The sequence below is a fragment of the Bos javanicus genome, chromosome 24 (genome assembly GCF_032452875.1).
Source record: "Bos javanicus breed banteng chromosome 24, ARS-OSU_banteng_1.0, whole genome shotgun sequence".
In the NCBI taxonomy this organism is placed as follows: Eukaryota; Metazoa; Chordata; class Mammalia; order Artiodactyla; family Bovidae; genus Bos; species Bos javanicus.
In genome coordinates, this window is record NC_083891.1 from 33,276,342 (window position 1) to 33,293,737 (window position 17,396).

The following is a 17,396-nucleotide window of genomic DNA, read 5'->3' on the forward strand; positions in this document are numbered from 1 at the left end:
CTGGAGGAGGGCATGGAAACCCTCTCCAGTATTCTCGATTGGAGAATCCCCAGGACAGAGGAGCCTAGCAGGCTACAATCCATAGGGTTGCAAAGAGTCAGACATGACTGAAGTGTCTTAGCATGGCAGCATGCACAATAATGCATGAGACTTCCGGTTACTCCGTGTCTTCACCAGCCTTTGGTGTTGTCTGTCTTATGTTAGCTGCTCTGCCAGGTGGGTGATGGCCTCTCAGTAGTGCTTTTGACTGAGCTGCCCTCCTCACTCAGTCCTGAGTAGCTGGAAGGATAAGCTTTCCTGTGATGCAGATGGTGCGGCTTTGACACACACCTTTGGGACACACTGGGACAGGGCGGTAGGTAGGGACCAGGTAGACAGTTCTCCGTGTCCTGGGTGCAGACCCTGATGCTTCTCCCCCTTCAGGCATTTGGTTTGCTTCTTGGTGAGTGGGGTCTACATCTCCTAACCTTTCAAAGTCACAGTTCATGCAGAAGCTCCAAGAATCTTGGAACCTTGCTTCCCCTGGGACTATTTTAGATAAGAGTAGGGAAAAGAAATCCTTCCTCTGTTTGAAAGTTTGCATTTCCTCTTTGTGTGAGGTCCCTCTGCGGTGGCATTTTCAAGAGAGAACATTTCATAGAAACAGAAGGGCAGGAGGACTTGCAGGAATCTGACCGGAAATGACCTTGTCACCTGGTGTCTATTGCTAGTACTGAGATAAAGCCAACAGTACTCACTACATCTTGGAACTGACCTTCTGCTTTCCCACTGATTCTGAGGACTAAAATGTGGTGAGAGGAAATTTTCCTGCTGTTCAAATATCAATTGTTCTTGGATGTAATAAGATCATTGCCACACTTTTCACTATAGCAATTTCATGCTCCATTATCTTCAGAGAGATGGGATTCATTCCCTCAGAGAGTCAGCAGAATTTTAACCATGGAGGATGAGGATGAAGGCTTAACTCAGACCTTGGTGTGTAAGCTGTGTGTTGATGCCACAAGACAAGTTTACAATGCTTGGACCACTTACTTTGTGCTTAAAGTGGGTGTTCTACACTAGCGGTGAAGGAGTGTTGTCTTTTGAGCATCCTTACACCTTTTTTGGAGAAGGCAATGGCACCCCACTCCAGTACTCTTGGCTGGAAAATCCTATGGACGGAGGAGCCTGGTAGGCTGCAGTCCATGGGGTCGCTAGGAGTTGGACACGACTGAGAGACTTCACTTTCACTTTTCACTTTCATGCATTGGAGAAGGAAATGGCAACCCACTCCAGTGTTCATGCCTGGAGAATCCCAGGGACGGGGAAGCCTAGTGGGCTGCCGTCTCTGGGGTCGCACAGAGTCGGACACGACTGAAGTGACTTAGCAGCAGCAGCACACGTTTTTTAGGCTCCTGGGTTTAGTTGTTATGTGGTTGGGTCCAGCCAGCCACATACGGCAAGATCTTCAGGGCTAACTTTGTAGCACAGTTGAGAAGCTGGTGTGCACCCTCTCTGTTAAAGTGAAAAAAGAGGCCAGCTAAAGTCAGAGGGGAAGCATTAGGGGTCGATTTGAGATTGATTGGGCTTCCCTGGTGGCTCAGACCATAAAGAATCTGCCTGCAATGCAGGATGCCCAGATTTCATCCCTGGATCGGGGAGATCCCTGGAGAAGGAAATGGCAACCCACTCCAGTATTCTTTTTTGAAGAATCCCGTGGATAGCGGAGCCTGGTGGGCTACAGTCCATGGGGTCACAAAGAGTTGGACATAACTGAGCGACTAACACAAAACTTGAGATTAAATACCAGCAGAGCCAAGTGGAAAGTGTTTGGAACGTTCTCTGTAGGGAAAGCAGGAGGTGTTGAGGTCTCCCAGATACTCTTGGTTGACTAGCACTTGTTATTTGTCAGAGATGGCCCTAACACAGTGGATACAAGTGATGAATAATCATAGAATCGTAGAATCATAGAATCGTCAAGAACAGGATGGTTCCAGAAGAAACCTTCATGGGATCAACTACATGACAAATGTGTGGAGGTTTTAGAAGTGGCTCAACGAGAAGAGCCAGCTATGCTCTCTTTTGCTCTCAATAATTTATATGATCAATTTTTTAGGATTTGGGTGAGGATTATTATGTAACTTGTCAATTCCTTAGGATGGTGATTTTTTTGCTTTATCTTCCTCCCTTCCTATCTACTCATGACCACTCCACTGCCCTGCAGATTCCTCCACAGCTTGGGCTGGGCTGTCAATATCTCCTCTTGCCCCACCTCCCTGTTCTGGGCACCAGGAGCCCAGTTCACCTCCCCTGAGTGAGGTGGTAGCACCCAGGGAAATATGAGGTTTGCGTTTAATGTATTCCTTTCTGCCTAGTCCTCCTGATCACACTGACTGCACTGCAGTCTCCCTCACTCTGAAAGGGAGGTTGGGAAAAAGCCAAGAACCAACAGCCGCTAAAGAGACAGAACAAAGCCTCGGAGAACATCCTTCCACCCTCCTGGCAGGGGGTTGGGGCCACCTGCTAGGATCCGGATGCTCAAGGCTACCCTGGCTGTCTCTTCTGGAAGGAAAGGGCCTTCAGAAGCAGTGGAGCTCTTCATGGCGCTTTACACGTCTGGGCCTGATGTTGGTTACAAAGTGCCTCCACCCAAATAAGTCTCGAGTAGATGACAGAGGTGTTCAGTGGGGCCAAATATAAAGCGAAACAAAATTCTTAGCCTTTTGCTGGGCCGTAAGAAAACCAGATCCTTGGAGACCCTCTCACTTTAAACACAGGTACATATGCACCAACCAAACCAAACAAAATCATGATAGTTACGGTAGAAAAAAAGCAACCCTCCGGAGAAATGGAATTCACACCTTTCTTTCCCAATTGATGGTGGAATCATTTGAGATCATTTTTTAAAAATGTAATTTTTTTTTTAACACCAAAACCATTTTGTATTGGGGTATAGCCAATCAACAATCTTATGATAGTTTCAAATGAACAGCAAAGGGACCATTTGAGATCATCTAAGGCTGAGGAAGTGTAGCATGCACTGTATCTCTTGTTCTGAAACTCTTGGTTAATAAGCTTAGTGATCTGATTTTACATACGGTAATGTATATGTCTCAGTGCTACTCTCGCGATTCATCCCACCCTCTCTTTCGCCCGCCCGTTGTCCACAAGTCTGTTCTATGTGTCTGCCTCTCCGTTGCTGTCCTGCAAATAGGTTCATTAGTACCAGCCAGTGGAAATTCACTGGGATCTCAAATCTGGTGCTCTGTGACAACCCAGAGAGGTGGGATGGGGTGGGAGATAGGAGGTGGTTCAGGAGGGAGGGGACATGTGTATTCCTATGGCTGATTCATGTTAGTGTATGGCAGAAACCAATACAGCAATTGTAAAGCAATTATCCTCTAATTAAAAAATTAAAAAAAGAAAAAGTGATGAAGAATGTTCCACTGCCACTGCCATGCTGTGAATACTCAGGAAAATTAGCCTTTCTGGCTCCAGACCATCCAGAACTGAGAGACAGACTCAAGCCTGGGGGTCTTGAAGACCTGGCGCCTCCAGAATCTCAGAAATCCGAGATTTGGAAGGATTAGGCTATCTGCCGTGGAAATGCTTAATTCCTTTTCTCTGGACATTTTTGGAAGGCTTTCTGCTTTTTTAATCTCCTGACTTCTTGTTTGTGACGAAGTTCAAATTCCAGAGAGGGAAGCAGCCAATATGTGTGATTTTCCTCTTGCACCAAGTGGAACTAAAAGAATGAACTTACTTCACTAGAAATAAATGTACCCTTTGGACCTTAAACTAAAATGAGTATGCATGGCCGTTGGCCCCTGCTCTCTTTGGTAATTAAAACACAAAAATGAGAAAAGATGTCAGAGGCATACACTCATGATCCTTTTTTAGATATAAGAAAAAAAATAATAGAAAAATCTTAAAAAAAAAAAAGATTCTTTTTGTCCTATAGTCTGGCTGAGGCAGAGGTGGCTGCCTGGTGAAGAGCAAAGATCTTAGGGTTTGGAGTGACCAGGGTCCATGTTCTGGCTCCAGAGTTCAAAAGTTGTGCAATCTCAGACACTTCACTTCTCTGAGCTCCAGTTGAAATGGGGATAAGAAAGCCTCACAGATTGTTACAAGGATTGAAAAAAACAATGTACGGAAAGCTTTTAGCACAGAGTCCTGCTCAGGGCAGGCTCTCACTAAATGGGTCATAACTGTCATCATACTTGGTCTTCCCAGGTAGCTCTAGTGGTAAAGAACCTGCCTGCCAGTGCAGGAGACAACAAGAGACTCAGGTTCGATGCCTGGGTTGGGAGGATCCCTTGGGGGAGGGCATGGCAACCCACTCCAGTATTCTTGACCGAATCCCATGGACAGAGGAGCCTGGTGGGCTACAGTCCATGGGGTTGCAAAGAGTCAGATACTACTAAAGCGACTTAGCACAACATATCATACTATTATTAATATATTAAGACAGTGCTGATGACAGAGACCCTCGAGTGCTAGAGTGAATTCACTGATACAGTGCATTTCTGGGCAGCTGAGGGCAGGGGACAGGGGGCTTTCGGACTGTGTGTGTCATCTCTTGCTGTTTCCACCAGGTGATCTCTTCAGCGTCCTGGACTTTCCGTTCCTGTATTTCTACAGATTCCACGGCAGCTGCTGTGCCAGGTAATCCCAGCTCATAAAGCCCCTCACACTGTGGATTTGTATGTTTCTGTACTACCACCTGTGTCTTTGTGAAGCCCAGGCTCACTGCCCATTGTCTGAATGTGCAGCAAAAGAAAATGGTGCCCAGTGCCAATGAGGAAGGTTCCCCCCTCAGCCATCAGAGGGTTGTTAAAGGACATTCTTGGATGCTCAGAGCTGGCCTGGGACCTGCGAGGTCCCCTGTCCTGAATAATTTTCTTGGCCAGAGTAGCGGTTTTCAGAATTGCAGGAGTGAGAGAACTCTCCCACTTTTTTTCTCTCCCACAAGCAGTTCTTAAACAGAACTTCAGTATGTAAAAATGATGAAACTGATTCAGTTCAAGGCAAGATTCGGGTGCAGATTCACACCCTGTCAGCTTCTGCCTTGACTTCTCTCTTGTTTCCAAGGGGCGAACTCCAAAAAACCTTGACTGAACCCTAAGACTCTGAGAGACAGATTTTGACACCAACAGCTAGGAGCTGTCTAGAGCACAAGGTGATCCCTGATATTTGGCTTTGGGAAGGATCAGAGATGTGGACCAATTAGATGGATGCATTTATGGTGCTACTGATAAAGAATTCACCTGCCAGTGCAGGAAATGCAGGAGACATGGGTTCATCCCTGGATCGAGAAGATCCCCTGGAGGAGGGCATGGCAACCCACTCCAGTATTCTGGCCTAGAGAATCCCATGGACTGAAGAATGGGGCCGGCTGCAGGCCATGGGGTTGCAAGGAGTTGGACATGACTGAATGTCTGAGCATCACTGATAAACAGAAGTTCATCCCATCCTACCCACCCTCTTTCCTGCAGGAGCCCCACTTCACTTGACTTTCTTGTGCTGAGAAAGGGAAAGGCTTCTGTGGATAATCCCGAAGGATGGATTCTTTATTTTTTTTTTTATCATTATTTTTTAAAACATTCTTATGTATTTATTTGGCAGCACCAGGTCTTAGTTGCAGCATGTGGGATCTAGTTCCCTGACCAGGGGTCAAAGCCAGGCTGCCTGCATTGGGAGTGCAGAGTCAGGCTCTGGACCACCAGGGAAGTCTCAAAAACATGGATTCTGATATATTTGAAAAACTGCACTTGGGTTGAATTCCAGCCTAGCTGTTTGCTCCTTTGTGTCTTTGGGCGAGTTATCCTAGTTCTCTCAAACCTTAGTTTAGTCTTCTCATCTGTGAAATGAAAAGATCATACCAATACAGGATGATTGTGTGTATTAAATAAGGTACATAAAGTTCTAAGCATCTTGCCCAGCCCAGCAATGGTGGGCAGTATTATTATCTGTAAATAGAATATCAACAGACCAAGAGCAATTGCCGCATGAAAGCCAGACCACTTGTTCCCACACAAAAGAGATTGTGCTTCGTGAAGCAGTGATTCTTCACAGAGTCAAAAAGCTGATATGCAGGCTAGGTGCTGTTTCTGATGGGGGTGTGTTAGCACACACACAAACTCAATATTATAGAGTATGCTCCTGCATTTGGGACTTCCCTGGTGGCTCAGATGGTAAAGAATCTACCTGCAATGCAGGAGTTTCAGGAGACCCAGGTTCAATCCCTGGGTGGGGAAGATCCCCTGGAAAAAGGAATGGCTACCCACTCCAGTATTCTTGACTGGAGAATCCCATGGACAGAGGTGCCTGGTGGGCTACAGTCCATGGGGTTGCAAAAGAGTCAGACATGACTAAGTGCTAACACTCTTCTGCATTTGAGCCTTAGAATGATTTAAAAAAAAAATCATCCTCAGAGACGTTTCAGGAAAGCACTGACAGAATTCATCTTCTCAGCTCCCGTCTCTTTGGTCAGGCCTTGTCACTTGCCTGTTAGCTTGGATCTGTGGTGTGAGTGTCCGTGGGCTTGCTTCCCTTTGAGCCTGGTTATTCGGCTGTATTGGGTGACCAGGGTGTGGAGGGAGGGCATCAGGTTTGGTTAATTTGATCAGAGCAACAGAGTTCACGGCCCATGGGTGATGGCTTTGTGGGGTGATCTTCTGCCTCCATTTCTGTCCCTTTTAATCTGTCTCATAACCCAACATGAAAAATCAGGTTTTTTCATTTAAAAGATTTGGAAATCTTTATTTGAGTTAGTTTAACTCTCCGTTACAGTCTACATCTCACTTCGGCACACACAGAGCTTACCCTCTTTTAAGAATGTGTCGGGACTCCCTGTTGGTCCAGTGATTAAGACTCCACCTGCCAACGCAGGGGACACAGGTGCAAATCCCTGGTCTGGGAAGATTCCACGTGCCGTGAGGCAACTAAGCCTATGTGCCCTATAGCCCATGCTCTGCAAGTAGAGAGTAGCCCCCCCACTGCCGCCACTCGCTGCAACTAGAGAAAGCCTGTGTGCAACAGCAAAGACCCAGCACAGCCAAAAAGTAAAAAAAAAAAAAAAAGTAAAATTAAAAAAAGAAAAGAACGTCTCAATTTTCCCCACATCACCTCATGGCTCCTCTATAACTGTATCTCAGACTACAAGCGGTCACCTTCAGAGGTCCTGGGGGAGCTCAGGAGGGGTCATGGAGGCCTGAGGGGTCAGAGGCCCCATTAACAGGGAGCCCCAGGCTCCCTCACTCCTGGGGTCCGCCCAGTGCTTTTTAAGACCTGCCTCCACATCGAGGGGTAGGCAAGCTGGAAGTAGAAGAGCTGGATGAGGGCAGGACCCATGAATCATTTAGAAATTATTAACCGACATGGAAGTCAGGTGATGGGAAGGACTCATGGGTACTTTCAGGAGCATGTTGGTCACAGACCAGGAGTAGCTGAGTCCTCGCAGAGTCTGTGCTGAGGGGAAGGGTCGACATGGAACCATGCCCTCGGGAGAGGACAGGAGGGGCCCCAAGTGGACTGAGGTATGGCGGGGAGAGCCAGGCACCTGTGATGTTGGGGCTGCGGGGCATGGATGCCACCAAGAGGAACCCTGGAGGGCCAGCCACCTCACTGACCCCTGCCAGCCTCACAGTCACGGGGACCCGGAGCACCTCACTCTGTCTCTCCAGCTGAGAGCACATTTCCACAGGTCTGAAGGGCCACGGAGAGCTTTGGAAGAGCCAGGAAACCTGGACCTTAATTGTGTCTCTGCCTTAGTTTGCTTGTTAGTAAAATGAGACTCGGGGCTGGGGAGCCTTTCTCTTTTGAAGATCTGATTCCCTTCAGGTGGGATGAAATGACTATCCTTATTCCTGCTTTGAGAACATAGCACCGAACCTGGGGCAAGAAAAAAAGGGGAAGAAAATGGGGATTTGGTCAAGGTTACAAGGGTCGGTGAGCACAGCCAGGAACAGAATTGCAGGTCACTGGATTCCCAGCCTCCTGCTTCCCCACAGGGGCTCCTGTGGGGTGACTCAATGCCTTAATCCAGAGCGGGCTGGGCTCCCGGCTCCCGCGCCTGCAGAGACAGACCTGTGCAAACTTTGCAGGCTGTTAGGCCAAATGGGCTGGATTGTACACAGAGGAAACCTAATCCCCATCTCTGGTTCTGCCCCAAGAATGTGAGCTCATCAAATCTAATGAAGTGAAGGCGCGCATTTCTGTGAAATCTGGCCTTAGGTGTGTTTAATCAGTTCAACCCGCTTCTAAGTACACCTGTCAAGACACTTACGTAATGCCTGCTGAGACCAAGGCACCTTGTTTGAGTCTGTTCGGGAAATACAGAGACGCCCAAGATGGGACCCCTCCCTCTCAGGGCTCATGAGCTGGGTGGGAGCCACACCCCAGCGCCCATAATAGAGGTCAGATGGCAGGATGGCACCCCACACCCCTGAAAGGACAAAGGAGGAGGTACATAGAGGTCAAACCCCTGGAAGGCCAGTCTCAGGTCCCCTTGGGAAGTGAGGGCTCTTTCAGGCTTTATTCCCAATGCGTCTGTTCTGTGTAGATCCCCTTGTTTTGGGGGACTTCTATTATGCAGCCTTCCCCTTGAACAGCAGGGAGATCAAACCAGTCGATCCTAAAGGAAATCAACCCTGTATATTCATTTGGAAGGACCAGTGCTGAAGGGGAAGTTGTAATACTTTGGCCACCTGATGCGAATAGCCAACTCATTGGAAAAGACCCTGATGCTGGGAAGGATTGAAGGTGGGAGGAGAAGGGGACGACAGAGGATGAGATGGTTGGATGGCATCACTGACTCAATGGACATGAGTGTGAGCAAACTCCAAGAGATTTGGGTGGCCTGGGGTGCTGCAGTCCGACTTAGCAACTGAACAACAATAACCCCTTTAGATTCTTTTTTGTTTAAACGTCTTATTTTACATTGGAGTATAGCTGACTAACAATACTCTAATTGTTTCAGATGGACAGCAAAGGGACTCAGCCATACTTTTATCCATTCTCCCCCAAACACCCCTCCCATCTAGGCTGCCACTTACCACTGAGCAGAGTCCCTCAGTTCTTACCTTGAACCCAGGGGCCAGTCCACACCCTCTGACTTCATATGATGAACGTTTCCTTGGAAGTCTTTTCCTAACAGTTTGTTTTGCTTGGAAAAAAAAAAAGCTGAAGCTCTGTCTTGGCAAACACCAAACTCTAGAAGTATTATAAGAGGGAGCAGGAGATACTGTCCTCCAGATTTTTTTTTCTTTTATGATTTACCCAGAGATCTCCCAGATTTCTATACCCCCTCCCCACCTCCAGGGAAATGATCTCATCATAGCTCCTTGGCATAGTAGAGTTAATGGTTTTTTTTTAACTTTTGATGTTTTTATCCAGAGATCACTGGAAAACAGAGATGAGATAGAGGTGTTGTCATAACTAAAAATTGACTAATGTTTGTAAGGTAAATAAAAAATGTCACAGAAAATAGCTACTGGCTACAGGACTTCCCTGGTGGCTCAGATGGTAAAGCGTCTGTCTACAATGCAGGAGACCTGGATTTGATCCTTGGGTCAGGAAGATCCCCTGGAGAAGGAAATGGCGATCCACTCCAGTACTATTGCCTGGAAAATCCCACGGACAGGGAGCTTGGTAGGCTACAGTCCATGGGGTCACAAAGAGTTGGACATTACTGAGCGACTTTACTTTCACTTTCACAGGAAGACATCTCACTTAAAAAAGTCTATTTTCTCCTTGCAGCGGATTTTTAGGATTCTTTCTCATGTTCAGCACCATGAAGCTAAAAAGCCTTATGGCTCCAGGGCAGTGCGCAGCCTGGATTTTCTTTGCTAAGGTAAGAGGGAGGGAGAGGGTGGAGAACCCATCTCAGGAGCTCTTGTGTCCAGTGTTCTCAGAGCCCATGTGCTGCAGGTTGGTCTTCAGGGACTCGTCTCTAGTTATTGACCCTGCATCTGATCCTTCACTTGTTTGGGTAACAATTTCCGAGGGCTTCTGCCTATTTTAGGCTTCCCTGGTGGCTCAGATGGTAAAGAATCCTTCCAATAGACACAAGTTTGATCCCTGGGTCGGGAAGATCCCCCGGAGGAGGACATAGCAGCTCACTCCAGTATTCTTGCCTGGAGAATCCCATGGACAGAGGGGCCTGGCAGGCTGCAGTTCATGGGGTTACAAAGAGTCAGACAAGGCTGACGCAACTTAGTAGGCACATGCATGGTTGATTTACAATATTGTGTTAGTTTTTGCTGTACAGCAAAGTGAGTTAGTTATACATATATCCACTCACTGTTAGATTATTTTCCCATATATGTCATTACAGAGTACTGAGTAGAGTTCTCAATGCATGCTATGTAGTAGGTTCTTACTAGTTATCTATTTTGTATATAGCAGTGTGTACGTGTCAATTCCAATCTTCCAATTTATCCTTCCCTCCCCTTTCCCCCCTCAGTAATCATGTTTTCTATGCCTGTAAGCCTGTTTTGTATATAGATTCATCTGTATTATTTTTTAGATTACACATACAGGTGATACCATATATTTGTCTTTCTCCATCTGACTTATATCACTTAGTATGACAGTCTCTAGGTCTGCCCATGTTGCTGCAAATGGCATTATTTCCTTTTTTATGGCTGAGTAATATTCTGTTGTTTATATGTATCTCATCTTCTTTATCCATCCTCTGTCTATGGACATTTAGGTTGCTTCCATGTCTTGGTTATTGTAAATACTGCTGCCATGACTCATTTGAGAAGACCCTGATGCTGGGAAAGGTTGAGGTCAGGAGGAGAAGGGGACGACAGAGAATGAGATGGTTGGATGGCACCACCGACTCTCCGGCAGTTGGTGATGGACAGGGAGGCCTGGCGTGCTGCTGTTCATGGGATCACAGAGTCGGACACGACTGAGCAACTGAACTGAACTGAACATTGGTGTGCGTGTATGGGAAGAAATATATTTAACTACATTGGGAGGAACTTCAGCGGAGTAGGAGAAAATGGAGTCCCTAAAAGCCAAGCCATAGAGAGCATTGTGAACTTTTGAATGAGACTGACCAAGGGTAATTTTTTCTTTTTTGCTGCACTTTATGGCTTGTGGGATCTCAGTTTCCTGACCAGGGATTGAGCCGGAGTCATGACAGTGAAAGCCTGGAATCCTAACCACTAGGCCACCAGGGAGGTCCCCTGAGGGTAAAGTTTTAAGCAGATTAATAAGGTGACAGTGCTTAAGACAGATTGGAAATGACTTCCAAGCATTTAGAAGAGAGGTGAATCAAGGTAGAGATGGCAGGAAGAAAGGTGAAAGGTCAAACTTGACTTACAATTTGATCCTGATCCAGGGATGGAACCTGAGTGTCCTGCATCTCCTGCATTGTCAGGCAGATTCTTTACCACTCAGCCACCAGGGAAGCCTGACTTATAATTAGAAGGAAAATAAATTTTAATTATACAATTTGTCCTATAACTGTTATGTGATGTGATAAAATTAGCTAACAAAGACTCAGATCATTTTAGGACAGATTTGGGGGATAGTTTGGACAAAGGAATGATGAATATTGTTGTTTGTTATTGTTTAGTGGTTAAGTCGTGTCCAACTCTTTGTGATCCCATTGACTGTAGTCCACCAGGCTCCTATGTCCATGGGACTTCCCAGATGAGAATACTGGAGTGGGATGCCGTTTCCTTCTCCAGGGGATCTTCCCAACCCAGGGATAGAACCTGCATCTCCTGCACTGACTGGTGGATTCTTTGCCATTGAGCCACTGGGGAAGCCCAGTGATGAATACGGAAGGTGACAAAGTGAGTCCAAAGTTTTTGCTAGAGACAAATGAGATCTGTGGCCTTAACACACAGAAATGGGGGTGGTTATGAAAGAACATCCTTTAGGAGAAAGCTGGCGATATACATTTTAGACAGATGTGTATAGTGATAAAACATCTGCATGGAGCTTTTTTGTGTTGGAAACATGGGGTCAAATGTAGATGAGTGTTCAGGGATTTGTCCATTTGAGCTTCGCCTGTAGAAAGATGCAGTTGAAATCAAGAAAACCTATCCATCAAGGAGCTCACTAAGAGAGTGAAAGTGAAAGGATTTGGGGAGAGTAGAGCAGAGTCCTAGGACTTAGCCTGGGAGAAACTTAGATACTAGGGGCCAATAATGAGCAGGAAAGAAAAGTCATAGCTGGAAGGTAGAGGGGATCAGAGAAGTTCAGAGCAGGGAAGTCTAAAGGAGAATTGTAAGGAGTAAAGCAGAATGCCACCCAAAGGTCAAAGTGACCACAGTAAGAAGAGTCTACAGCACGCACTTTGCTAAGCTTTTCGGAAACAGTTTAAGGAAAAGGGCAGAAGTGGGAGTCGGGCAGAGGGGGATCATAAACACTCAACAATACCTAAGATGTGGAGAGAAGATTGTGACTGGTGGTGGGCAGAGCTAATGAAGATAACTTCTTTTCTAGGAAAACAGGGACTTGGGCGAGCTTGAAAGTAGAAAAGGAGACACCCTGATACAGAGATTTCATGATGCTAGAGAACGAGGAGAAAATTTGGAAAATAAGTTTCAAAGGGAAGTAGAAGGAGTGTGTGTGTGTGGCGGGGGTTGAAATGTAAAACCCTTTTCCTGGGCTTTACTTGAAGGTAGAGGGCTTCCCAGGTAGCTCAGTGGTAAAGAATCTGCCTGCCAGTGCCAGAGATGGTGTCGATGCAGGATCCATCCCTGGGTTGGGAAGATCCCTGTAGGAGGAAATGACAAATCAAGCCAGAGGAACCTGGTGGGCAACAGTCATGGGGTTGCAAAGAGTCAGACATGGCTGAGCACACGTGCACTCATGGGAAGGTAGCCAGGCTGTTCTGTGAGTTACATGGCAGAGGAACTGGGATTCGCGGGAATTCAGGAGAGGAAAGACTGACTTTGATCACGATGCATTGAACCCCTTTAGTCCTCAGTTTTTTTGTCCATAAAGCAAGGGATCTGGACCAGAAGATAAAAAGAAAATTAAAAAACATGATTTGGACAGGGAATGTCTCATACTTGGGACTAAATGCTGATGGCATCTACATCCAATTGTAGGATTATCTGTGATGAAGATCTGCTGGGAACCATATCATTGAATGTCAGTGCCTACTTAGTAAAACGTGTGCCAGATTTTAAAAGTCTTTCATAGAACTTATCAGAATAAAGTAGGAAACCACTTAGCCATCAGACTTTCTTTCATCTCTATTATCAAGTTCCATCTTCTCCTGGGGAAGATTATGTATAAAGGCCATACATGTATTATGTATAAATGCCATAAGATATGTATAAAGATTATACCAGAATGTTCCTCTGTGTTCTTATTTAGAGTCTTTTTTATTGTTTTTTGCTGTTATTGCATGCATGCTCAGTCATGTCCAACTGTTTGTGACCCCATGGACTATAGCCCACCAGGCTCCTCTGTCCATGGGATTCTCCAGGCAAGAATACTGGAGTGGGTTACCATGCTCTCCTCCAGGGGATCTTCCCAACCCTGGGATCAAACCTGTGTCTCCAGCATCTCCTGCATTGGAAGGCAGGTTATTTACCACTAGCACCACCTGAGAAGCCCCTGTGAGATAATGCATGTAAGGATAAACCACGGAGTGCTATGCAAACACAGAGCATGGTGTAGAATCACTCAAACCCTGAACAAGATTGAATTTATGAACAGCTCTGAGTCCCAGCTCGGCCACACTTTCTAGGTGTGCGCTTTGTTTTCTCATCTGTAAACAAATATAATAATAATGTCTATGTTCAGAGAGGGTTGAGTAATATTTAGACAGCCCTGGAATAGTGAGTATCAGGCAGCTGACAGGCCCTCCTTGGCCCTGTCGACCCCTGGTTTAATTCTTCTACCAGATTAACCAGTGATTTCCTGAGTCTGCATTTTCCATTTGTATTTGCTGGTTCTAGACTGTGAATTGAGTTGGGAACTGCCTGCTCCAGACTCTGCTCAGAGATCAAAGCTCAGGAGAATAGACTCTCGTACAGCATATTTCATGAGACACTGCCTAACAAAAGATGCAATTGATGTACCATTCACAATGTTTTTCTGCCTATATAAAGAGTCATTGATTCAGAGCAGTTGCTGTGCCTGTGAAAATGTGTGTTTGTTGGTCTCCATGGAGACCACCTCTGGCTGTTCCGTGACCACCAGACTTAATTATACACTGGGGTTGCCAAGGGAGCCTGCAGAGCTGTCTCCATAACAACACATCCTTGTGTAGTAAAAGGACTGCAGTCCTGAACTATTTTCTGTTTAGGAGTTTCTCTTAAAAGAGTTGAGAAGGCTGTGCTGGGAAGTAGCAGCCTTGTTTTGATTTATCCTTAGGAAGAACCCTTGAGCGGATAGGAATTGCTCTCAGTTTTGACCTCCTCTTGCTCAGGTTGTTTGGCCAGGTCTCGGGAGCATGACCTGGCATCTTCCTTTTTCCCAGTGACATGTTGACATTTCTCTTGACCTATTGCCAAGATATTGAACTGAGAAGGAAGCTTGGCTAAGTGAGTTTCAATGTGTTTTAAGTATAGGATGAACTTGTGAAAATGTCCTCAACAGATGCTGTGATGGTTTGGTGTTTGGAATTTTCAGATGTCTCCCAAGACCATGGGGGAAATGCTTGTTGTTTCTGGTGGAACTGCAAAAAATAAAAAGAAGAAGCAGCCTAGTGTCTTTTATAATGGAATCACACAGATTTCATAACTTCTAAATAACAATTTTTTCCATCAAATTTTTTTTTTCTGATGTATTTGCGGGAAAGTTTCAGAGCTTAACATGAAGTCATACCTTGAACTTCCGAGAAAGTGGCAAGTAAACAAATCCTTCAGGTTCTGAAATAGATGTAGATTCAGTTTCTGGTGCATACATGCTTGTTTGCACACACACACACACACAGATTGCAGAAAGATCCTGGAAGTACAGTTGTGATCCCCATCACACTTTGCTGTCTCTGGTTCTAGTCTACACTGAACAGAGTGTTAGTTCTTCTCTGTCTTCTACTTCCTACTCTGTACAACTCTTAAACTTTTTTTTCCCCCCAGTTTCATACAAATGTAACTGTCACATGGCACGGTATTAGTTTAAGATGTGGAACATAGTGATCTGATATTTGTATATACAAATGATCACCACAATATATTTAGTTAACATCCCTTACCTCCCATGGTTTAGTCGCTAAGTCGTGTCCGACTCTTGCAACCCCATGGACTGTAGTCTACCAGGCTCCTCTGTCCATTTGATTTTCCAGGCAAGAATACTGGAGTGGATTGCCATTTCCTTCTCCAGGGGATCTTCCCGACCCAGGAATCGAACCCAGGTCTCCTGCATTGCAGGCAGATTCTTTACCAACTGAGCTATGAGGGAAGCCTTACCTCCCGTAGTTACAAAAAATATAGATTTGCTTTGTGAATTTGCACGTCATCCTTCTCCGTGTCATTCTGGTTTAGTGTATGTGCTGCTGAAACAAACACAGTTACGTCTTTTTCTTTATCATCATCGTCCCCATCATCTTCATCACCATCTGTTGGTGTGGAGAGCCTGTTGCTGTCTTTCCTTGCTTCCTAGGTGGGAAAAGGTAATCCCCAAAGAGAAGGTTACTCCCCTCAGTTTATTACTGGTATTGTGTGCTCAGTCATGTCTGACTCTTTGTGATGTGGACTCTAGCCCACCAGGCTCCTCTGTCCATGGGATTCTCCAGGCAAGAATACTGGAGTGGGTTGCCATTTCCTACTACAGGGGATCTTCATGACCCAGGGATCGAACTTGAGTCTCCTGTGTCTCCTGAATTGGCAGGCAGATTCTTTAACCACTGGGCCACCTAGGAAGCCCTTCCCCTCACTTTGGTATTTGCATTTCTTCCTATTTTCTCAGCTTCTGTAGACTCCTCACTTGTTCTTCCTGTCACATTTAAAATCTCATTTGAACAGATTACTTTCTGGGTAGCAGTTCATATTTCTTTATTTTCTTCCTCAAGCTGTTATTCAGCACCTTGATGTGTTCTGGAATAGTCTGATGAAAAGACATTATTCAACCCAATGTAGCTGTAGCTTTTTTTTTTTTTTTTTAATTTTTCTTTTTAGCTGTAACTTTTATGTTGAAAGAGTACGCTTACGAAATCTAATCATGACTGTTTCCTAATTAAATCATTTTTCTTTTTCACAGTCTAAGTGGCTAGGGCAATGAGAAAAAATTTTTCATGGAAAATGGAAACTTAGAGGCAGCAGCATAATTTCCTTTACAGTCTCTAACTGGGCAATAATAACATGTCTATGTCTTTCCATGACATCACCGCTGAGGCGACGGGAACATGAAATAGCAAGTTCAGAAGCTGCTCTGTGTTTGTTGAACTATATGGAAACAGTCAGCAAGAAGCTGGTTATCTGGGAATTATTCGTTTATAAGCAAGGTTTTCCCAGAGGACACGTGAGAGGGGAAATACAGTTTTGGACTGAGGGGGGAAAATTAAATTCCATTTCCTTTTGTCAAAATAATTCCTAGGGAAGTGAGTGATGTTAATGGACATTTTGCTATTTTGGATAAGGTTGTTTTTTTTTCTTGTTTCCGATTATGAACTCCTGATTTTTTTCTGGGCTATTTTTAGTGCCATTGATCATCACAGTGTTCTCTGCTGCAAAAATGTGATAACGATTCTGGACTTCTCAACTTTTGACCTGAATGAATTTGCTTTAAAGGAAATACCCGGAATTTCTGCCCATGTTCTGACTGCAAGGTTTATAGGAATTCTGTCAGTATCCAAGATAATTTATAATACCTAAAGTTTTTGGCAATACAAAGAGCAGTTAATTGGGAAAGTTTACAAGGCCTCCACTGTGGGAATAAATTGATATTTCCATGGTTCATTGTGGATGCAATAAGTGATGGCTGAGTGAATGCTTATTTTATGCATCTTTGCAGACTTGTGCACTCAGATCAGAAATAAAGGTACAATTCTGCACATATCTTGTAGAGTCCCTTCCACTGCCCCCAGTTATGCTCTTATAATGTATGTGCCTCTGTCTTTAGCTGTGCCATTCATCTTGTTTGAGTTCATTTTTCCTTATGAAGATCTTTTGTCCCAGTCATTAGATCCAAGTTCCACAGGGTGTGGCTGGACACAAGGGAATTAGCAGGGTGCACTTCACCATCTGTATGTGCCCAAACCAGAGGGCAAGCTTCAGGCCTGTGTCATTGGAGAATGAGCTGGCAGTCAGAGCTAATAAAATAAAGCAGTTTTTGGGAAATCAGAAGGAGCAAACTTTCATTATGGGAAAGCTAAGTTTTTTGTTGTTGTTTTGCTTTTTAAAATATTTGGCTGTGCCAGGTCTTACTTGCAACCAGGGATGGAACCCAGGCCTGCTGCATTGGGCGCTTGGAGTCTTAACCAGTGGACCACTAGG

The 17,396-nt window shown here is 45.2% G+C and overlaps 1 protein-coding gene across 2 annotated transcripts in view; it reads left to right on the top strand.

Annotated features, from left to right (window-relative positions):
- TMEM241 (transmembrane protein 241) overlaps positions 1–17,396 on the top strand; it is a 124,763-nt gene that overhangs the window by 72,082 nt on the left and 35,285 nt on the right. For both annotated transcript variants that reach the window (XM_061399762.1, XM_061399763.1), the window contains exons 13-14: positions 4,575–4,644; positions 9,739–9,832. In XM_061399762.1, coding sequence (XP_061255746.1) covers positions 4,575–4,644; positions 9,739–9,832 — 164 coding nt within the window. The remainder of the gene's footprint in view (positions 1–4,574; positions 4,645–9,738; positions 9,833–17,396) is intronic.